A 22,751-nucleotide genomic window follows, 5' to 3' on the forward strand; every position below is an offset into this window, starting at 1 on the left:
GTACGTGCCGCGGCCCGGCGGGTGAGGGCCGGGAGCGGCGCAGGGCGCCCGCCGGGGTGCCGCCGCCCGCCCGGCCGCGAGGGTGCCCCGCGCCCCGCCGGCCTCGCCCCCTCACGCACCGGGGCCCGCACGGGGCGGGCTCCCCCGCACACCCCGCCCGCCGGCCTCGCCCCCTCACGCACCAGGGCCCGCACGGGGCGGGCTCCCCCGCACACCCCGCCCGCCGGCCTCGCCCCCTCACGCACCGGGGCCCGCACGGGGCGGGCTCCCCCGCACACCCCGCCCGCCGGCCTCGCCCCCTCACGCACCGGGGCCCGCACGGGGCGGGCTCCCCCGCACACCCCGCCCGCCGGCCTCGCCCCCTCACGCACCGGGGCCCGCACGGGGCGGGCTCCCCCGCACACCCCGCCCGCCGGCCTCGCCCCCTCACGCACCGGGGCCCGCACGGGGCGGGCTCCCCCGCACACCCCGCCCGCCGGCCTCGCCCCCTCACGCACCGGGGCCCGCACACGCAGCGCACGCCGGACTCCCTCCCTCAGACAGGGGACGCGCTCCCTTGCACACCCAGCGCACGCCGGACTCCCTCCCTCAGACAGGGGACGCGCTCCCTTGCACACCCAGCGCACGCCGGACTCCCTCCCTCAGACAGGGGACGCGCTCCCTTGCACACCCAGCGCACGCCGGACTCCCTCCCTCAGACAGGGGACGCGCTCCCTTGCACACCCAGCGCACGCCGGACTCCCTCCCTCAGACAGGGGATGCGCTCCCTTGCACACCCAGCGCACGCCGGACTCCCTCCCTCAGACAGGGGACGCGCTTCCTTGCACACCCAGCGCACGCCGGACTCCCTCCCTCAGACAGGGGACGCGCTCCCTTGCACACCCAGCGCACACTGGACTCCCTCCCTCAGACAGGGGACGGGCTCCCTTGCACACTGAGTGCACACCGGACTCGCTCCCTCAGACACAGGGTCACACATGGGACGGGCTCCCTCGGACACCGAATGCACATGGGACTCACTGTGTCATGCCCCCGTCACATACAGGACTCACTGCCTCAGACACTGAGTCATCCCCATAGACATCAGCTGACACCCGACTCGCTCCGTCTTGCACGATCGCTCTGGCTCACGTCCCTTTCCTCCTCTCCCTTGCTGCAGGTGCCAAGAGGAGAGGACATACCTGAGCGTGCCCATGGCTCAGGTGTCAGGCAGCTGTTTCCAGGGCTCTGCACCAAACAGTGCCAGCTCTTCGGTGGGACCTGAGCAGATCCAACACCTCTTGCACGTGTGCAAGGAAGCCAAGAAAACAGCCTATTGTCCCTACAGCCACTTCCCAGTGGGAGCAGCTCTTCTGACTGGTGACGGGAAGATCTTCTCTGGTAAGTGAGGATGGAGCCGTAACATCTCAGCAGCTTGTCAAGCCGTGCCCTTCCCTGCCTAGCAGAGCCTCTTCCCCTGAGCTAATGTAGCTACACCGCTTCCCTTTCCAGAGCTGGCTTGGAGATCTCTGCAGAGGGCTGCCCCATGCTCTTCGGGCTCTGTTATATTCACAGCTCACTCAGGGTATCTCTGCGCCTGCAGCATGCCACGGGGGTACAACCCGAGTGCCTCTGCATGGGCAGAGACATCTCACATCCAGGGTGACGCCTGATAGAGGTACAGGTGCTGGGCGTTGGTGTCTGGAAAGCAGCAGGCTGTGCAGTAACAAGGTTTGGTCTGTACTACGAGCACAGCACGATGGAGAAAGCTTTGCTCTGTGCTTTTCATATCCTTACTCTTTATCTCCTGATGTCACCTCACTTGGCTGCAGGGGGACTCGAGATTTCACCTGTCTTTTCTAAGCTGGTTTAAGCCCCTAAAACCATAAAATGCAAGCCGTCACTCATTAAAAAGTGTTAGCCTGTGATAAGTCCCCTCTAAATGGTTTACAGTTGTGTTGCTTTGGGGTGAGATTTATCTTTGAACCATTTTACCCAGGTCATTCCTGAGTACTGTTCAAATGCTCTGGGGAGATGAAGTGCTCTACTCTCACCCCTCCAGCATCTCAGGGTGCACCTCTCCCGTCCCTAGGGGTGTGACCCTGACCGCTCTGCACCCAGGGGCAACTCACCTCATCTGTTTGCTGCTGGCTCTGGCACCTCTGTGCAAACAGCGGCAGCGATTGATCCTACTACCTCTGTAGTGCTGGGTCTCAGCGCTGCCCTGGTGTGACATGCGAGCCCGCTGTGTCTCAGCTCTGCCCTCGGATAGCATGCAGCAAGCCCGCTGGATCTCAGCTCTGCCTCGGTGTGAGCACTAACCCAAGCCCCCTCTGCCCCAATCCCAATTCTGTGAAACACATGCAAAATTTTGGTCCTTTATTTATCTTCATTGTATTCTTTTTTCCCCCCCACTCCGTTCTCTTTACTTCTCCCACCATCCACTTCACTTCAAACAGCCTTTTTTCCCCCAGACTTTTATCATCCCAAGCCAGAGCCCCCATGCTGGTTTCTTTGCCTCCCAGCTACAAACCCCCCCTGTCCCCTCCTTTCTTACCCCAGAGCCCCGGGTCCTGGCCAGGCCCCTGCGTGCCAGGCTGTCCAGCGGCAAGTCACAGCTGTACAGGTGTGAGAGGGCATAAAGGCTTAACCTGGGACTGCTCTGAAACTCTTCTCACTTTGTCGCCACTTAACAATCCCAAAAGTAAAATGTCCCAAAAGTGACCTGTAACAGTTTCAATCCATATTTAGCCTCTAGCTCTTCTTTTTGCCAATGGTCTTACCTGCTTCCCCACCCACTCCAGCACTAGACTAGAACAGGGAACTAAACAAGAAAGCCTTTTTTTGCATCCCTGCCTATGGAAAGTCCAGTGCACCTGCTTAGATTTGGTGGTGGCGATGGGGAGGTTGTTTTCCTCGCTGTTTTTGTTAAGTTTTAAAAGCTGAAGCTCTTTGGAGGCCAACAGTGATGTGAAACTTCGGGTGTGCAGGGAAATGCTCATACAAAGATCAAAGCTTCGAGAAACAAACTGCCTGCTCCCCACACACACTTGCTGCTTTTTAAAAAAAGATCGCTTGATTTTTAAGCCAGCCTCATGATTTTTGGGAAGCTGGGCAAGGAGGGGACCCTGATCCCTGACTTTGATCTCACTGTTTCGTTGTGTGCCTCCATCTGTCTGCATCCACCAGTTGATTCGTGCCTTATACCTACATGATAAGGGCTTTCGGGCGGGAACCACCCTTTGTGGCATAGTGAGTTCTGGGGCTGCAACTGGGGTTTTTAGGTGCTGTGGTAATACAAATACTGACAATTTTTGAATGGTGGCCTGCCAGCCATCAGCATTAGGATCCTGCTGCCTGCTCAGGCGATCTTGTTCTCCCTTGCCACATCTTAATCTCCCAGGCCACATTCAGGTCTTTGCAATCCTCTAAGGCTGGCAAATAAATTGGGTGTTGAGAAAGCCCAGGAGACATTACTGAATCATACGAGGAACTGGTTTTTGGTCGGTTTCTGTCTGCTGGGTGAGGTTTTCTCTGGGCATGAACAAGCCCCGATGGATTGAGACCAGATGGGGACTACTTTGTAGGCTACGAAACTATGAATCCTCTTTTCCTGACAGCAATTAGCACAAAGGTACAGAAGAAACAGTAGGTACATTTCCCACTTTGGACTGGAGGTGAAGAGATGGCTCAACTACAGATCAAGCCTTGAGTCCCCCTTAAAAAACACAGAAATAGGGCTTGTTGAAAGATGGAGAAGGCTAAGGGCAACTCCCAGCTCCTTCATTTTGCTCCTCCTGTGAATAAAAACCAAGGAAGGTGGGAGATTTCCTTGAACCTTCTGACAGGGGCCAGCCTGGGCAGACACTCCCCAACAATGTGCCTGAATATTTGTACTTGGAGCTAGGTGGGCAGAGAAAAATGTATTTACCAATAACAATGCAAAGGGAACAAATCCAGCTGCTGCATTTGGGCCTGAGGGATCCTTTGCTACCTTTGGTCTTCACATTTGTAGCATAGCTTTATAGCCTGGTTTGCAGAGGTGCTGAGCATCTCTAGCTCTGCTTGATTTCAGGGGCAGGTGTCAGCTCAGCAGGTGAGAGAAATGAGAACATCCTGAATACACAACACAGGGGCTTTCTCCACTTACATTCTGCACATCAGGCTTTAATTGCTTTTCCTCTGGCCCGTGTAGTACTGGAAGTAAGGGATCCTGCACAGACCCACTTGTGTGCACCCCACCAAGCAGGTAGTCATCCATGCAGGCAATCCAATAATGAACAAAATACAAAGGCCGAGTGGTCAAAGCTACCAAACAACACTTTTGCTGTGTGGGGGGCGGGATCTGGTGGGTTTAATGGAAAGACATACAGGGCATCTGCAGCATGGAGGGAGGAAGCATGCAATCCTTGCTTCCTTCACCAAATCTTAATTGCACATCAGTTATGCCACCCTGCATCCTCCCGCAAGCCGCAGCCTGGCCTGATCTTCCCGTCTAAGCAAAGCTGGACCTTATTAGTGCTCGGCTGGAATCCAGCTGAAGTTGGTGCTGGCGGCTCAGGAAGTTGAGTACTTCTTTCTGAGTCGGTCTTGCCCCAGCTTTCACCATCAGGCCGGAAGCGCTTACAACAGCCATTTAAAGTGCAACATTTGCTGCTGGGAGGAAATGGAATAACTCTACTCACCTCATTGCACCGTCTCTGCTTACACCTAGGCTCCATTTGTGCTGTAGTCCTTAACAAGCCCATGTTGCTTTCAGGACTGTTATAGCCATCATGAATAATCATTTTTATTAACCTAGAGCAGATTAAGCACTAACGTAATGAGCTGTGCAGAGGAAGCCATTTGCAGTGCACAACAAGTATTATTGATCCTACAAAATACGTATTCATGAGAGAACTACGATGCATATTCATGAATACCAGCTACTGGCACTTTCTCTCTTGACTAAGTGCTTGCGTACTGTATGCGTTTGCAGCTGGAGAGTGCTCTTGTAAGTGAATGCAAAGGCCTCCGGCAGGATTGGGACCTCACTGTGCTGAGCATAACTAAGGTTTAGCTCACACAGTCCTGGCAGGTTTCTCACGTAGGGGAATTACTGCCTGTTCCCTTAACTCTTGCTTGTGGTTTCAGTTTGAGAGCATGTTCCCTGCTCCCTCTGATAGGGCCGTGTCCTGGTGTGGTGCCTGCCCCACCCCAGTGATGACACTGATCCCTGACTCTGCAAGTTGAACTCCAGGGCACTGTATCAAGGGGTGAGAGATTCCTATTCTTGGCAAACGAGTCCGAAAGATAACAGCTTGCCCTGTACTTCCCTCAGGGTGCAACGTGGAGAACGCCTGCTTCCCGCTGGGGGTGTGTGCTGAGCGCACTGCCATTCAGAAAGCCATCTCGGAAGGGTACAGGAATTTCAGAGCCATGGCCATTGCGAGGTAAGAGATGGGGATGAATCAGGTCTTCTTAACAGAATCATTTCAAGATGGGCTTGGATGGAAAAACAAGCTGTTGTTATTCCTCTAATTCTCCATTTCCTTGGTGTAAAACACACAGGCATGCACAGCCGGGGGTGGTTGCACAAGGATGTATTGTGCTTTCAAGACAAGCTTTCCCTTTTGACAATTTTTGCAGAATCAACTTTGGAGATTGGGAGGGAAAAAAGCAATCGGAGAGTTTTGCATTGAGAGATCACCGTGCTGCAGCCTCTTCTAAGGCAGCAGTCTCAGTCCGGCCAGCTCTTACTCACCAAAGTTGCCCTTACTCATGTCAACAGTGGCCCAGACATGAATAGGAATGGGGCTGCAATGCACTTTATTGGTCGCCTCTTAATTCACAACCCCCTGCAAGAATTATTTTTCCCAAAGCATCTGTGTACAACCCTGGGGGAGGCAACGGGACTTTACCTTGCCTGGACTGTGATCTTGCCCTGGAGAAACCTCATAGAGATTTTCAGTCCCATCACATAAAACAAGAGATGGCCAATTTCACTCAGTCTTTGTTGTAATCCTCACTGCTCAGCAGTGTGTGTATCTCAGCCTCCGCATTTCTGGCTTAACACAAGGCAGATGAGGAGTTTGAGACTCTTCTGTCTTGATGGACTGAAATCAGCAGGCTTGTTAAATGCAGACAAGTCCTTGGCACTCATCAGCCCCAAGGCATGAATTTCATTCAGAACAAAAGGGGCCACATTCATAAAACGGCACCAGAAAATTGTAGTCTTGAATATTACCAGCTGCCTGGCTGGTTCTCTCTGGTTTATTCTCTCCTTTCAAATGGTAATGACTATTTTTTGTGCTAATGAGGAGGTTTCTATAGTTATGTGGACTTGGTGCTCCCTAACGTCCAGGTTGCTTTGTCATGTGCTCGCGACAATATTGAATGCTAGATCTGGGTCTATGTTGATGCGTGCTGTGGTCCATTCCCTGAAGGACACCTCAAGAGTTTTAGTGACAAGCTCCTTCTGAGGGCTTGGTCCAGGCTAGTATCTGGAAATATCCTTGCTGGGACAGGTCTTCTGCTACAGTGGGGAAGTGTATCCCAATATTCACCTGCATATTCCTTTCTGGGGGCTGCACTGTCCTTTTACTTCATCCCATAAGTGCTAGAGATACCCCTTTGCATTGCCCCTTCTCTACACAGTTCCCTTGATGCCCTTTGGATACTTGGAGACTGACAGGTACCAGAATCCCAGAGAAGGGGCAGCATCTTCCCCACAGGGTCTACCACCAAAGGATGAAAACTGAGCAAGTGTTGGCAAGGAGTGGCCAGTGCATGCAGAAGAGGCTGAGGTTCATGGAAATAGCATCACTTTTCTTGCCCTTGAAACCACTAAGGGCTTGGGGCTGCATCATGGCAGGGAGGTGACATGTGCTACCATTGGCACAACCTGATCCTCACGTCATCAGCAATGCCTCAGTTGAAGGATGATCTCTACCATGGCTCATTGATGGGTACGAGGTGTCTTAGAGTCCAATCTTTGAGCCATAGATCTGTCCACAGAAGTTGTAGGTCTTACAGAGGGGAGAGGGTAGTTTGTAGGCTGGGGATGCTCTCCTTTTAATTCCTCTGCTCTCTCCTCACCAGCACACACACACTCCTCAGTGGGAATTCACTGCCAATCCAGTTAGCATAAGTATGGAGTAGTGCTAACTGGGTTGAGCCTCCCTGCCATGCGGAGCCTAGACTCCCTGCATCTTTGTTGGATAGTGAAATGAAACGGGGGAGATTGGCTGGGCCAGATCTCCCACTACCTTTTTGACTTGAGAGGCATGTCCCCAGGCCTATAGAGGAGGGCGTTATCCCAGCCTGTGAGACTATGTGACAGCTTTAGGGTGCCCTCCCCAAAAAGAAGTATTCAGAGCCCATCCCAACATCAGGATTAGTGAGTAATCCGTGATGTGCCAGGACAACGCAATTTTGGGTTGTATAAACAGGAGAGCTGTGAGCAGAGGTAAGAGGGTGAGCATACGTCGATGTACCAATAGAGGAAAGCTGCAAGCAGTTCTGTTTTAACAAAGAGGCTGAAAAATCAGAGGGCTGGAGAAAAATCTTCCTGGTAAGAAAGCCAGAGCTCAGATTTTTTTACCTGAGAAAAAAGAAGGGTAAAAGGTGACTCGGTTGCAGTGCAGAAGTACCTCGATGGGGAGCAGATACCGGTTTCTGAAAGGGTTTTCAGTTTAGCAGACAAAGGCATAAAAGAAGCAATAGCTGGAGCAAGACAAATCCCAATTAGACATGAGGAAGAACCAAGGGTCGTTAGCTAGTAAAACAAACTCCCATTGGAAATAGTAGATTTTCCATCTCTGGATAAGTTCCCGTTGAGACCAGGAGGCTTTCTAGATAGCTTGCTGTGTAACTAAATGTGCAAGATTTTAGGCTCCAAGTATATAACTGAACGACCTCTCATCTGTTGGGCCTGAGACTCGATAATCTCATGCTCATGCCTGGTCTCAGACTCCATGAAACCAGTCGCTGCCTTGGCCTTCCTGGGGCTGTGCCTCAGTTTCCCCACTAGTTAAATAAGAACAGCGATGCTCACTCTCCTTTGTACAACTATCTGGGATCTATGGAGGGGAACCTTCTTCTGATGTCACAACCCCATCTGAAGGCTTGTTTGAAACATTAACATCCTCTGTGGGTTCTCCCTCCTCCCCCTGTGCTAACCTAAGCTCTGTGTCCCTTTCTCCTTTGACAGTGACTCAGAGGAGGAATTCATCGTGCCCTGTGGGGCCTGCCGGCAAGTAATGAGAGAGGTAAGCGAGTTTGCTTTTTGTCTCTCTGGATGAAGCGCCACTGCTTTCAGTCCAATCCATCTGCCTGCTGGGAACATTTATTTCTGTCAAACCCCATGAGGCTGTGTCCTAAATGTCAGGGGACACAACGAGAGGCTTGCTGAGTAAGGAAACCTTCAGAGATGTGCAAGTAGGTGGGCATCCGACTCCCAACACCGCCCAGCACCAAGTTGTGAAGCATAGTTAGGGGAGAGGGGGCCACTCAGTCAATAAAAAAGGGCTGCCTGCAGTATTCATCCCACACCATTTGCTCAAGGGCAGGAGCAGATGGATCCAGGAGTTTAATTGAAGTCAGTGGGATGAGACTTGGCTTGCCCTAGTGTTGGCCTTACAGTAATGTTGGGCTAATGCTTGAAATTGAGCCACAATTAAATAAAGAGCGCTGTTCTGGGAAAACCACCTTGATACAGGACTACAGAGATGAAGCAAAGAGTCCTTGGCCCCAGCACATGCTCCAGGGTTTTCTAAGCAAGGACATCAGCTTACGACTGGCTCCTACAAGGGACCCGGGGAAGAATTGGGTGCAGAATAGTCAAGTGCTCTGAGAAAACCTATCAGCCCTGCCCCGCAGCATCTACCCTCTCCCCCACCTCATGCTGGAGGGCCTGCAGAGGGGCCATGGTGGGGTAGCGTTCAGCCAGTGGGTGCTCCAGGCTGCAGATACAGCAGCGATGCAGCACGTCTGTTGCTCTCCTGCCCTGCATACATGCAGAAGCCTGCTCGAGATTCAGCCCACAGCATTTGGGGGAGTTATTGCAAAATCACATTTCCAGAATTTTGCCCCAATTGGCTCCTAATAGCTTTTCAGACACCATGTAAGGTGTGGGTTTTGACCTGTGAGAAGCAGCTTGGGCTCTACATAGGGGCCATCTTTTCTCTTATGTCCCATCATGACCCCTAAGGTCTTTCAAAAGCAGTAGTCACCCCTCAGCTTGCGAACTTGCTGTCTCTTGAGACCCCCCAGAGCTTGAGGCTGGACATCTTTCAGAAGCACTGAAAGACCTTCCTGTCTGGACGTGGATTTAGCAAAAACAACTAGGCTGAGATATTGTTTGGGGGTGGTCTCTGGTTTATGTTGATATTCTAGTTCCCTTTTCAGCTGCTTTGTTCTCTCGGTGCTCTGTTTTGTAAAGGATGCTGTTCTCTTACTGTAAGCTGCCCTGAGGCTTTGTCATGGAGGGCGAACAGATCAATATTTTCAAAGGGGCTCAGTGAAACACGGGGACAGTCAGTACAGTTTCGTAGCACTTCCCAGATTAATTTTCTTCCTGGGCACCAAATATGCATCGCTCCAGAAATAGGTCACTAAGCTGCTTTTAATGTTTTCAGCATCCCTCAGATAGCTAATGCTTCTCGCTGCTTGGATAAGCAGCATTATTTCAAATAATACGTTCTCAGTACGGCTCCGTGAGAACCTGATCTTGGGATTGCTTATGCACTCAACATTATCTTTGGAGGACAGTGGGAGTTTGGGGGAATATAGGCTATGCAACATCACCCCCTACATTAAAAACTGGAAGAGGATGTAAGAAGTGGCTTGGGATTTCACACTCCTCTGTTCGGTGTAATACTCTGGCACGGTACAGGCATCCTGGAGAGGCTGCCTGGAATCCATTCTGAGGGTGTAAATGGGGGTGTGAGCTCTTGGCAGGGACCTGGCAGGGATGTTAAGGAGATGATGGCACAAATGCAGAGGATAAGGGGTCCAGGCTGGAAGAAAGGTTAGAGGTAGGAAAGCACAGCAAGCAAGCGAGGCTCAGAAACCAGCCTACAAAAGGAAGCTGACATTGGTTCAAAATAAACCAAGCAAAAGCAAATAGGCCTGTGCTAATCTGAACACAGCGATGACAAAGGCCACCGGTTAAAGGGTCACCATGATAGCAGGGTGACGACTACAAGATGGAAAGTTCATTGCATGCCACGCTGTAAGTCTTAGGGAAAGTGGCTTGGGTAGCACCCACGCCCCGTGCTCTGCAAGGGCCTTAGCTAATGGCTCCGGGGCAGAGTCACTCTATGAATGTGAGTCTTTGCCAGAGGGGCTTTTAGGTTCTGTTCGGTGCTCATTCATGTCCATGGCACACCCTGCAGCTGCTGCAAGGGTCAGCCGAGGAGGACAATTTATATAATCCTGCGCACAAGAGCAAACTTTTCTTTATCTACCTGCGTGTCCATAAAGCACTGGCTTACACTGGCTCCTGTCCTATATTGGGATCCCTGTGGGCACAAGAAAGAGATTTCATCACATGATCACAGCCCAGAGCCCTATTACATCACGAAATAATATGGTAATTATTTTATCCACCAGTAAATGCGACCACTTCTGGACTGAAGTGCAGTCCCTTTGTACTGGGCAGCAGCACCATACCTAGACTTCTGGCAGCCCCAAGTAAATTTTTAGTATCGGCCCCCCCTTTGTCCAATTAGTATTGTCATTATCTCTGGCAACGGGAAAAAAATTACCGTATTTGGGCTCCTTTTATGTCTGGGCCCCGGGCGGCCGTCTGGTTTGCCCGTGCCTGTGTCCAGCTCTGCTGGACTGTGGGTCCTAAAAGACTGACCGGCAAGCTGGATTGGTACTGCTGTTTATTGTAAAACCATTAAGGTACTGATTCTGTTGTAGTTTAAGAGTGTTTGCATAGAGAGCAAATCACCAGCGAAACACATTGGAGATCTACAAAGTGTGGCTTACAGATGGCTCTCTCTTTGTTTGGCTCTTCTTCTAGTTTGGGAGAAACTGGGACGTTTACATGACAAAGCCAAATGGGACGTATATGTTCAAGACTCTTGAAGAGCTCTTGCCTCTGTCATTTGGACCTGAGGGTCTCAAGAAGCTATGAAGAATGCATGGGTCACGTGGCCTGTAACGGCACTGAGGAGGCTTTGGACAATCTTCCACTTCCTGCCTTGCAGATGAAGCTTTGATGACACTTCTGCCTTCTCAATCATCACTCAGCTTCCGCAGCTCTCAGATAAAGGTGCTTTTATGTTTTGGGGTTTTTTTTAAGGGGATTAAGGAAGCTCTGATTAAGATGTTTTAAAATATTACCTTCTTACTAGAAGCTGGAAAGCCAGTAATTACCCATGCGATGGTACCTATGTAACATTTAAGAGAGGACACTAAGAAGAATGTGATATTCCATTGGCAACCTGCCTGGAGTCCGGTGAGGTCGGGTATCATTCAGAATAGACTCGGGTCATAATACCAGGCTGATGTTTCCAAACGTGTTAAAAAGGAGTTATTATAACTAGTGACCAGAAGGGGACAGGATCTGTTTGTACATTTCTTCTAAATCCTGCCACCCTGGAAAATACAGTGTGCTTTCAGGAGTTGGGGCATTGGCTGATACCAATGGAGAGGAAGGTATTAGCTCCCCAGTAGCACTCAGTATTGTAGAAAATGAGGATTGAAGGGACCTTGGGAGGTCGCATCTAGTCCAACCCCCTGCTCAGGGCAGGACCGGCCCCAACTACGTCATCTCAGCCAAGGTTTTGTCTAGCCAGGTCTTAACCTCCAAGGATGGAGACTCCACTACCTCTCTGGGTAACCTGTTCCAGTGCTTCTCTACCCTCGTAGTGAGAGTTTTTCCTAATTTCTAACCTAAATTCCCCTTGCTGCAACTTGAGCCCATTGCTCCTTGTTCTGTCATCTGCCACCACCGAAAATTTCCTGCAGCTGAGGGGGTTGCTTGGTGGTGCATCCATGGAAATAGTCCTGCCCAACCTCATTTCCCTGGATGAGAACTCAGGTTAAGGGACTGGGAACATGTCAGTGGTGCTGTCACTGTTGTAAAGGAAATACACATATTAAAACTCACTCCTCTTTCGGGTAATGATATGTCTGAAGGGCAGAGCACTAGGCTGGGACTATGGAGACCTGGGCTCTGAATCCAGCCGTGCCCCTGGACTGCTGGATGCCAATGGACTAACCCTTTCACCTCTGTGTCCCATTCTCCCATTTGTAAAATTGGGACAGTTATACTATTGACCATCTTTGAAAAGTGCTTTGGGGCCTAGTGGTGAACTATGTCAAAGCAATACATTGTCTTTGTTACTAAGAGCAGAGGGAAATATTTTAATGTGAATATGTGCACATGCAACTCCAAAGGTACGTCCTTGCAGCCTCTTTTGTGATTGAAGCCTTTCAAAAGAAGGTCAGATCAGATTGGACCCCACGCACGATTTGGTTTTTAAAAAGAAGTAGAGACATCTCCCTAATTTACATAATTATCAGAGGAAACACTTTACTAGTACAGAAGATTTAAATGACCTTATCTACGAGTGACCAGCCAAAAGAGGAAAATGGCTGAAACCCTGTTCTCACACCCTAAACTAAGTAGTAAATCAGAAATATAAAAATGACAAAGCACGGTAGAGTTTTAAAATGCTCTTGAGTGTCTCTGTTCACAATATTAAGGCAAGAAAGAGCTGTTTTCCAGTCAAATTGTATCATTGTCAACACTTTTTTTTTTAAGTTTAAACAGTGTAGTCCAGAGTCCAGATTGTCCATTTTAAATGAGGAGCCTTTGGACAATCTTCCACTTCCTGCCTTCCAGATGAAGCTTTGTTTGACGCTTCCCAGTTCTGCCCTCTCAATTGTCACTCAGCTTCTGCAGGCCTTGGAAACACCGACCAAACCCACGTGCATAATAGAGCATGGGAAGAGCTAACACTGCAATTCAAACCTTACCTTGCCATTTGTTTAAGGGGACAGAGCACAATGAGATGGATGAGAGAGAGGAGCCTGCAGTCTCTCTGCCCAGCTCTGCCACGGGCTTGCTGTGTGAGCAAGCTAGCTAACCTCCGGTGCCTTAGCATCCTGCCTGGATAATGATGAATTAACCTTGATTGCAAAGCGCTTCAAGATGCTTGTATGAATAATGCTTGGGTAGTGCCAAATATTACCCGTACTGATCCTAAGGCAGTCGCTCCAGATTTATGCTCAGTTTAATTCCCGTCAGTCTGATCCAAAATGTTTCATAAATGGTAAGAATAGAAATATACATCCCAGAGGACCCACATTTGTCTGAAGAATGATGCTATAGCCTAAAGAGGCAAACGCACATTCTCACTGCATCCACCTACCTCCAATATTATACAGGTGCACACGCAGTTTGAGAGCTTATGGAACAACTGAGTCAGAGTCCCGGGAAGCTGCTTTGCTGCAGACCTCATTTAATGCAAGCCCTCCATGATCAAATGGAGTAAGAGATGGATTTGGTTCCACTTTGGGGTCTGTTCCTACTGTGAAGGGAAATTGCACAGATTAATAAACCAGACAAACCCAGGAGCTTCGGGGCGATGGATTCACTGACTTTACAAGTACTGGTTTTACATCAGCCCTGAATAAGAAAAGAAAACAGAAACTAAAGGCTTCATAAATCCTGAGTGGAAAATGTTGTTAATGTAGAGAGGAGGTTATTAGTAAGCATCAATCAAGCATGTTGCAGTTTATATGCCCTTTATTATTATGAATGAAATGCCAATGCTGCAAGCGTGTCCTTTCCTCATTTGTCTCTATTCCTGTTGTTCAATTTCTTTCTGCTTGCGGGAGTGGGAGGGCACGAGGGTGTAGTGTGGGGTCCCGGGCAATGCCACCGTGGCTGCCTGCCGGTAGGATGTAATGGCTGTTCCACGTTCGAGGCAATGAAATGACCTGCGCTGAAGCATCCAAGGCTGATCTTGTAACCCTGAACCCGAATGGCACTGGCTACCTGCAACTATCACTGTCCAAGCACAATAAATGGCTTCAGTCTTCACTAAGCCCACGGCTCCTTGCAGAGCAGGGCCCTGCAGACCTGATAGCTCCTGGGGGAGTGAAGAGAAGCAGAGTCGGGTGACACTGGTGGTATCTGCTGCACAAGGCGGAGCTGCACAGCCCAGAGCATGCGTGTGTGGCATTACCGCGCTGTGTTACACCACACACTGCATGTGCACAACATGCACGTGCAGCCATAGCCTGCAATGAACACTCCCCAGGGCCTGGGCTGACAGCAGAGACCACAGCAACATGCAGCTGGTGGAGTGCCAGGGACAGCGCAGCGTGACCCAGCGCAACACACAGTGCACACAGTAGTAACACAGAGCGGCCTACAATGCAGAGTAACGCAGGGGGACACACGGTGCACACAGCAGCACAGAGCTGCGCACACCTGGTGCGCACGGCAACCACACGAGGAAACGGAGTCGACACTGCCTGGCTGGGGCTGCAAACTGCACAAAACACCAACACATGCGCATACACCCACAGACACCCCCCCTGCACCCACACATAAATATATAATATAGAAAATATATGTTATATATAGATAAAATACATATGTTATATAAAATATATATTATATACACACATTATATATATTTATATGTATTTATATATAACATAATATAATATATCTTTATAAATTTTATATTTATATATAATATATTTATATTACTTTATATATATTATGTATATCTATACATTTGAGCTGTATAGCTAGACATACAATATACGCACGTGCACACGCACGTGCAGGACCCCCCCCACCTCGCTCCAGGCCCCGCCCCCCGCACACGTCACAGCGGGGCGGGGCGGGGCCGGCCGGGCCATGGCGCTGCGGCGGGCGCTGTGGCGGGGCGCCGAGCTGTGGCGGTCGCTGCTGTGGCGTTGGGGCCCGCGGCGGCCCGTGCTCCTCGCGCGGCCGCCCGCCCGCCGCCCGCCCCGCCTGCCGCCCGCGCTGCCGCGCCGGGGCCTGGCGTCGGGGCCGGGGCTGGGCCGCGGGCCGGGGCTGGCGCTGGGCCTGGCCTTGCTGCAGCAGGGGCTGGACGAGCAGCGCCGGGCCGCGGGCGCCTGCAGCCGCATCCAGGTGCGGGCCGGGCCGGGCTCCCGTCCCCTCTGCGGCTCCCCGCCTGCCCTCCCCCCCCCTTGCCTAATACCAGGTGTTGTCTTTCCCTCCGTGGTCTTCTCCTCCTCCTCCTCCTCAGCATCCCTCGCTGCTTGGAGTCACGATGCTCCCCGCACTCGACGCTGCCACGGATTCCCCCCTCGTGAGGTAGCGCGCCGTGGGTCCGCTCCCCGCAGCCAGCGCTAACACGGTGCCGGGACGAGGCCGGAAGCCCCGGGCAAAGCGCTGCCCTGAACCGGAAGCCGCTCGGGGGGTAGACAGCAGAGCAGCACGTTTTGGGAGGCTACTCCTCTGATCCTCGCGTCTTACACCAGCGCAAAGCTGCTCGCTTGGCTGTGACACCAGAGCAAAGTCAGCTGCTCATCCCCGCCAGGATCCTTAATGTCTTTGGGTTTCTTGCTCTGGTTCAGGATACGTCTCCACTGCGCTTGCCGCTGTCTGTGCTTGACTGAGCGAGGTTTACCCCTGCTCGCTTGGGCGTAGGGTAGCGTGGGACTCGGCGTGTGCTGCAAAGCTGCCCAAGAAGCAGGGTATCTACCCGCAGCGTTAGCGGGCACTGAGCTCCTTGTGCTAAGGCGGCGTTTTGATAAAGGTCAGAGCAACACGGCCAAACCGAACCTCTGTGTACCGTAAATTAAGGGGATACATCGCAGCTTGCAACGGATGCCCTGTGTCGTTGGGTTTCACTTCATCGCTTTAGTCAGATTTCATCGACTTTTATTTATTTATTTATTAGGGTCAGAAGGGACCTGAGCAGGTCATAGAGTCCGACCCCCTGCCATGGCAGGAAAGAGCGCCGGAGTCAGATGACCCCAGCCGGGTGCTTGTCCAGTCTCTTGAAGACCCCCAGGACAGGGGAGAGTACCACCTCCCTGGGAAGCTCATTTTGGCAACACTCACTGTAAAGAATTTTTTCCTAATGTCGAATCCAAATTTGCTCTCTGCCAGTTTGTGGCCGTCGTTCCTAGGAACCCCAAGGGGCGCCCTAGTAAACGGAGTATCTCCTCTTTCTTGCTGCCCCAGTGAATTTGTAGACAGATGCAAGATGCCCTCTCAGCCTTCTTTTGCAGAGGCTGAAGAGATTCAGGTCCTTCAGTCTTTCCTTGTAGGATCTAACCTGCAGGCCCGTAACCATGCGAGTGGCCCTCCTCTGGACCCACTCCAAGTTATTTACATCCTTCTTGAAGTGTGGTACCCAGAACTGGACGCAGTACTCTGGCTGCGGTCTTATCAGTGCTGCATAGAGGAGTAGTATCACCTCCCTAGACCTGCTCATGATGCACCTGCTAATGCGTGACAGAGTGCGGTTGGCTTTACTGATCGCTTCATCACATTGACGACTCCTGTTCATTTTGGAGTCATCTGTGACTCCAAGATCACAAGTGTGGCTCTGTAAGCCTGGCTTGGGGCCCAGACTCTGTGATCACATCTACCTGTGCACCTCTGATTGCAGGATTGGGACCTTTATTCCCTTGCTGCCTTAGGCACACTTCCTTCTTTAGCACCGTCTTCATTTCTGATTCTGAGCACTCTCCAACTCCTCTTCTTTCCATGCTTCTCTAGTTCTATCCCTCCTCTAACTAACCAGCTGGCAGTTTCAGCTGCTGTAAAGCTCCAGGCATCTTTAGTCCATCTGCCTTTACTCTTAATCAGGTTTTCTTTTAAACATTATTTTATGGAGTTGTGCAGAGAGGGAGGTAAGCACAATGTTAAATCCTCTTTTATGGGGATCTCTCGACCTTGCTCTGCAGAAGTTGTTATTGTGTAGATGAACAAAGTGGTTTTCCCCTTCTTGTGTTCAAACGTGTGTTTGTCTACAGTACAAATTGAGAATGGTCTGTGATAAAAGACTTGGTGGGTGATGGACTGTCAGTTAGCTTGAACATATTTTTGATGTAAGTTGGTGTAGTGAGCTGTGTGTGTACTTTAATAGAAAGTCTGTATTCTGTATTTGCACTGTGGTTGTAAGCCCTTATTTAGCTTATTTTCTATCTCTGCCGTGGACGAGGTGTGACATTTTGGGCAAACCCCCATAACCTCTTTAAGTTAGTGAAAGATCTGTCTCAATAGTTACATTAGTAAAATTTCCCCAGTGTTAGACATAGCTTATGCTGGGTTAAAAAAAAAAAAAGTGTTTGGCTACAACCAGCACTTTCATGCCAACATAATTGCACCTGCTATAGGACTTTTGTAGTCCTAGAGGTGTTGCAGAAAGCCCCTGCACCTCTGGTCCCTTCTACCAACAAGCATTTCTCAAGACCTGACTGTGACCACATTTAAACTGTGGAGAATAACTGATCAACCTCACCGGGTTAGTGGGAGGGTTGACATAAAGATCTCAGAGGGTTAACATTGATAAAGAAAGGATGCTAGAGAAGCAGAGAGTGTTACCAATCATTAAATGCTTGCTTTATTCCTGGATGCTAAGTTGAAGCATCCAAACTGAAGAAGCTTGACTTTTTTCATGGAGTTGATATTTGAGGATTGGGTTTTCTGCGCTTGTCCTAAAGTGCTGGAAGATGTAAAGGTTTTCATTTGACAGCTGTGTTGACCTTGTAGTATGGGTCCTGGCATGAACACCCTTGAGCACACCCTGTAACTTCTGTAGCAAAATAATTCTTCATTTTGAATTATTGAGTAATTCTTGCATTCCTTGCAGACGGTATTTGTCAGGAAGAACAAGCTGCTGAAAGATCCATTGAGCTGTTTCCGCTGGCAGGGCTTCAAACTGGAAGAGTACCGCATTGGCCAGCCCATTGGGAAAGGATGCAGTGCAGCTGTCTACGAAGCGGCGATTCCTTTAACTTCCGGCTGGAGCCCGGATCCACAGTGGGCCCACGGGTCGGCTGTTGAGGCTGCCAAAGAAAACCCTGTACAAGCAACCCAGAAAAATAAAGCTTTCCCGTTAGCGATCAAAATGATGTGGAACATTTCGGTAAGGAAGTAGGCTTTATTCTTCTAGTCTGTCACTTGTGAAGTTTGGGTGAAATGTTAACCACTGATGTGTTGAAAGCTCTTAATTATTATGCACATGCTTAATGTGTCAAAACAAAGCTGTCGGTCTATCATTGGAGGAGGAGATTTGTTGAAGAACTGCCACAAAGCACGGTGATTAGCACTCCTAAAAAACTTTCTTCCCTGGGGAGTCATCACCAATGCAATATCCATATGCCCGTTGCTGGTTTATCTGTTGTTTTCAAAGAAAAAGAGCATTTTTAAGTTGAATACCGAGAAACCATTAGTAGTTGAAGAAAAATGGCGGAACTCTGCTAAAGTAGGTTGAGGGATCCCTGGTCTAAGAAATGCTCTGGGATAAAAGTAGATATACTTTTACCATGGATAATTTTACCCTAAAAACCAGTAGTGCTGATTGCCAGGCAGATGGCAGAATTACACATTAAAGGGCCCCTAAGTTTCATCCAGCCCAAATGACTTCCTGGCCACGTCTCTACGAGCATGGACGTTTGGTTTCCCAAGGACAGCTAGCAGTGGGACACCTTGTGCCGCTGCTACCTGTCCCTTGGGAACACCTGTGCCACATGCCCTCTGGTGCATGGCAGGTTACCCTGGGTGGGGTAGGGGAAGCTGGGGCCAGCACTGTGCCCCTTCCCTGGGGGCTTCCTGGGGCTGCAGCAGTGGCGATCCTGCCTCTTGGAGCCTGGCCAGCAGCCAGAGTGTGACTCCAGCCAGCCAGGCTCTGGTTTTGAGTGGTGCATGCTGCTCTCACGTACACCACTCCGCTTTTTTTTTTTTTTTGACCCCTGGATATCCAGGGGTCATAACACCCCTGCACCCCCCCGGCGCTGCTCCCTGGTAGCACAGAGAACAGCTGAATGTGCAGTATGTGGCATTGTATGTGCTCTCCTCTGGACACAGCCTATCTGTCCAAAAAGCAACTGTTTTTGAGATTGAGAGGTATCATTTTTTCTCCAGGGAAGAGACAGAAGAATTCTCCAAAGTGCCAGCCCCTTAGATTTTTTGGGATTTGTAGATTTTTAGGCTGGAATGAGATCCTCTGGACTGACTTCCTTCATTTCATAGATTCCATAGACTTTAGAGATGGAAGGGACCTTGGAAGATCATAGAGCCCAGCCCTCGGCCCGAAGGGCAGGAAGTCAGCTGGGGTCATAGGATCCCAGCAAGATAAGCATCCAATAGCCCATAACATAGTTTCTATGAAACTATGAAACATTTCACCCAGTAATTCTTGAATCAAGCCTATGTCTTGGAGTTGAAGTAGCTAATATTTTTAAAAAGATGTCCAGTTTCCTTTCTTTATGTGATGAGAAACTCACCACATGACTAACAAATTGCCCTTTATTTCTAGCCTGACCTCATCTATCTGCAGCTTCCTTGAGATGTAATACAGGCTTCAGGATTACTGGCTTCCGGTTTCATTGGTTAGAAAGGATGGTTTTAAAGTGTAAGGGCCTTTAATACAGTGTTATTTGTAACCAATTCTGTAGGCTGGTTCTTCAAGTGAAGCGATCCTCAGCACCATGAGTCAGGAACTCGTTCCAGCCAGCGGAGTTGCTTTGTCTGGAGAATATGGAGCTGTCTCTTGCCACAGGTGTGCATGTTATATCAGGGCTGGAGGTCCCCTAAATATTACTTTGATTTATTAGTTCACTTCACAGCAGTGCTTAAAGTGATGAACCAATACTGTTTGGGAAGCTCTGAGTTAAAGGTGCTTTTATATTGACTTTTTTAAAGGGGATTAAGGAATCTTTGATTAAGATGTTTTCAAATTTTACCTTCTTGAGAGAATCAGCAAAGCCAGAAATTATCAAAGTGACGGTAGCTTCATAACATTTAAGTAAGGATGCCAGGAAGAATCTTATATTCCATTGACAACTTGTTTGGAGTCCAGTGAGGTGGGGTATAATTGGAAATGGAGTTAGGTCATAATACAAAGCTGATGTTTCTAAACATGTTAAAACAGAGGCAGCAAGGGGTAATTGTAACTAGTGACCAGAAGGGGACAGGATCTGTTTGTACATTTCTTCTAAATCCTGCCACCCTGGAAAATACAGTGTGCTTTCAGGAGTTGGGGCATTGGCTCATACCAATGGAGAGGAAGGTATTAGCTCCCCAGTAGCACTTAGTATTGTAGAAAATGAGGGCTGGAAGGGACCTCAGAAGGTCGCATCTAGTCCAACCCCCTGCTCAGGGCAGGACCGGCCCCAACTACGTCATCTCAGCCAAGGTTTTGTCTAGCCAGGTCTTAACCTCCAAGGATGGAGACTCCACTACCTCTCTGGGTAACCTGTTCCAGTGCTTCTCTACCCTCGTAGTGAGAGTTTTTCCTAATTTCTAACCTAAATTCCCTTGCTGCAACTTGAGCCCATTGCTCCTTGTTCTGTCATCTGCCACCACCGAAAATTTCCTGCAGCTGAGGGGGTTGCTTGGTGGTGCATCCATGGAAATAGTCCTGCCCAACCTCATTTCCCTGGATGAGAACTCAGGTTAAGGGACTGGGAACATGTCAGTGGTGCTGTCACTGTTGTAAAGGAAATATACATATTAAAACTCACTCCTCTTTCTTGGGGTAATGATATGCCTGAAGGGCAGAGCACTAGGCTGGGACTATGGAGACCTGGGCTCTGAATCCAGCCGTGCCCCTGGACTGCTGGATGCCAATGGACTAACCCTTTCACCTCTGTGTCCCATTCTCCCATTTGTAAAATTGGGACAGTTATACTATTGACCATCTTTGAAAAGTGCTTTGGGGCCTAGTGGTGAACTATGTCAAAGCAATACATTGTCTTTGTTACTAAGAGCAGAGGGAAATATTTTAATGTGAATATGTGCACAGGCAACTCCAAAGGTACGTCCTTGCAGCCTCTTTTGTGATTGAAGCCTTTCAAAAGAAGGTCAGATCAGATTGGACCCCACGCACGATTTGGTTTCTAAAAAGAAGTAGAGACATCTCCCTAATTTACATAATTATCAGAGGAAACACTTTGCTGGTACAGAAGATTTATGTGAAATTATCTATGAGTGACCAGCCAAAAGAGGAAAATGGCTGAAACCCTGTTCTCACACCCTAAACTAAGTAGTAAATCAGTAGTATAAAAATGACAAAGCACATTAAAATTTTAAAATGCTTTTGAGTGTCTCTGTTCACAATATCAAGGCAAGAAAGAGCTGTTTTCCAGTCAAATTGTATCGTTGTCAACACTTTCTTTTTTTTTAAGTTTAAACAGTGTAGTCCAGAGTCCAGATTGTCTGTTTTAAATTTCAAATGCATCTCATCTGCCAACACAAATAATAAGTGCTGCTTGGTACATTGCTGTCCTCAGAATATAACAGCCAAACCAAATAGATAATTGGCATGCATGGGCACACATGTAATTTGCATTTATTTTAATGGGCACTTCCTGTGTATGCTGGAAAATAGATGGCTTGGTTTTGCATTCCCAGCATCAATTTGATCTTGCTTCTGCCTCCAGTTATAAAATCAACATCTTCAAAACAGATGACTTCTTCCTTGAACCTGACTAAACAGCACGTCTGTTTGACTAGCCCTGACCTTCTCTAATTAAAAAACTAGCATGCAAAGGTTACTAGGATTTGCAGTGAAGTGAAGGGATATGTTGTGATTTTAATCGTTCTCACTAGAGCTTAGCAGGGGAAGTGCTGATGGCTCATGTTCAGCAATCACATTGATGGAAAATGCTGTTTTTCTCAATTTAATCCTTTGTCTTTAAATCACTGATGAAACAAATGTTTTGAATGCCCTCTCATGGCAGAGCGATAAACTGCATCTTGTAGGAAATGATAGAAGTTTATCGCCTGGAATTTATCATTATCTAAACCGGGGTGGCCAACTCCAAGTGACATGGGTAGCCCCTGTGTGCGGCATGTGGCAGATTGGATGGGGGCAGAAAGTGGCAGAAGGGGATTGAAGTGGCACTAGAGGAAGGCACAGACTTAGTTTGTGGCATGCCTGGCAAGAAGCTTGGTCTCTACCAGTCTAGAGCAAGGGGAGTCTAACGTATATCATGGCCAGGGCCCAGTTGTATCTTTTACTTGTGATCAATGGAGTGGGTCAAAACTACAGTTCATGTTCCCCCTTCAGTCTGAGCTGCCCCAGCCCCCCCCCCAGGACAATGAGTTATCAGTACAAAGATTGTCTTTGCAGAGTGACCAAGGTTTAGGCTCCCACGCTGCAATCAGAGCTGTGCACACAGATGATGGTACCTTTCTGAAGTTCTCTTGACCTTTGCAGAACCTTGCTGAAGGCAGTGAGCGCTCCGTGCGGGCACACAAAAGTGCCTGTGTGAGCTAGATTGCAAGACAGGGTCTGATTAGGAAAGTTGCTGCAGGGCTTTATGGTCATTGAGGGGAGGCATTAGAGTTGTCTAATTTTCCAGTGTTTAGAAGTTTTTAATGACCGTGAGGCATATTTTAGTAGGTGTGTTTTAATGGTATGTCTTTAATGGCACTTAGCAGTCTTAATTGTAGCTCTGTTCCCAAGTGAGCAGAATGCTTAACCGCTTTCCTAGCCTTTCAGTGGAGAGGGGCTGGACTGTTAAAAAATAACAAATATGCAAGTGCCTGTAATTTGCTATTCTACAGTTGCTTTTAGGGTTTTAAT

At 49.2% G+C, this 22,751-nt stretch overlaps 3 protein-coding genes across 4 annotated transcripts in view; 2 read left to right on the forward strand and 1 right to left on the reverse strand.

Annotated features, from left to right (window-relative positions):
- The window catches only part of LOC149854494 (trypsin-3-like), a 21,773-nt gene extending 20,578 nt beyond the window's left edge, over window positions 1-1,195 (reverse strand). Inside the window, exons 1-2 of the mRNA XM_090024668.1 lie at window positions 1,182-1,195; window positions 5-555 (exon numbers count right to left, since the gene is read on the reverse strand). Coding sequence (XP_089880794.1) covers window positions 5-555; window positions 1,182-1,195 — 565 coding nt within the window. The remainder of the gene's footprint in view (window positions 1-4; window positions 556-1,181) is intronic.
- CDA (cytidine deaminase) overlaps window positions 1-13,758 on the forward strand; it is a 13,926-nt gene extending 168 nt beyond the window's left edge. Inside the window, exons 2-5 of the mRNA XM_090023804.1 lie at window positions 1,160-1,380; window positions 5,300-5,411; window positions 8,171-8,228; window positions 10,991-13,758. Of these exons, the coding sequence (XP_089879930.1) occupies window positions 1,194-1,380; window positions 5,300-5,411; window positions 8,171-8,228; window positions 10,991-11,104 (471 nt within the window). The 5' untranslated portion in view covers window positions 1,160-1,193 and the 3' untranslated portion in view covers window positions 11,105-13,758. The remainder of the gene's footprint in view (window positions 1-1,159; window positions 1,381-5,299; window positions 5,412-8,170; window positions 8,229-10,990) is intronic.
- Window positions 11,105-22,751, forward strand: part of PINK1 (PTEN induced kinase 1) — a 17,926-nt gene continuing 6,279 nt past the window's right edge. Inside the window, exons 1-3 of one of the 2 annotated variants that reach the window (XM_090023799.1) lie at window positions 11,105-11,242; window positions 17,811-18,086; window positions 19,618-19,721. In XM_090023799.1, coding sequence (XP_089879925.1) covers window positions 11,189-11,242; window positions 17,811-18,086; window positions 19,618-19,721 — 434 coding nt within the window. In that variant the 5' untranslated portion in view covers window positions 11,105-11,188. Of the gene's footprint in view, window positions 11,243-14,816; window positions 15,113-17,810; window positions 18,087-19,617; window positions 19,722-22,751 lie in introns of those variants that run through there. The other variant, XM_090023798.1, reaches the window with a different exon arrangement.

The sequence above is a fragment of the Crocodylus siamensis genome, chromosome 12 (genome assembly GCF_052110815.1).
Source record: "Crocodylus siamensis isolate JL-2025a chromosome 12, ASM5211081v1, whole genome shotgun sequence".
NCBI lineage: Eukaryota > Metazoa > Chordata > Crocodylia > Crocodylidae > Crocodylus > Crocodylus siamensis.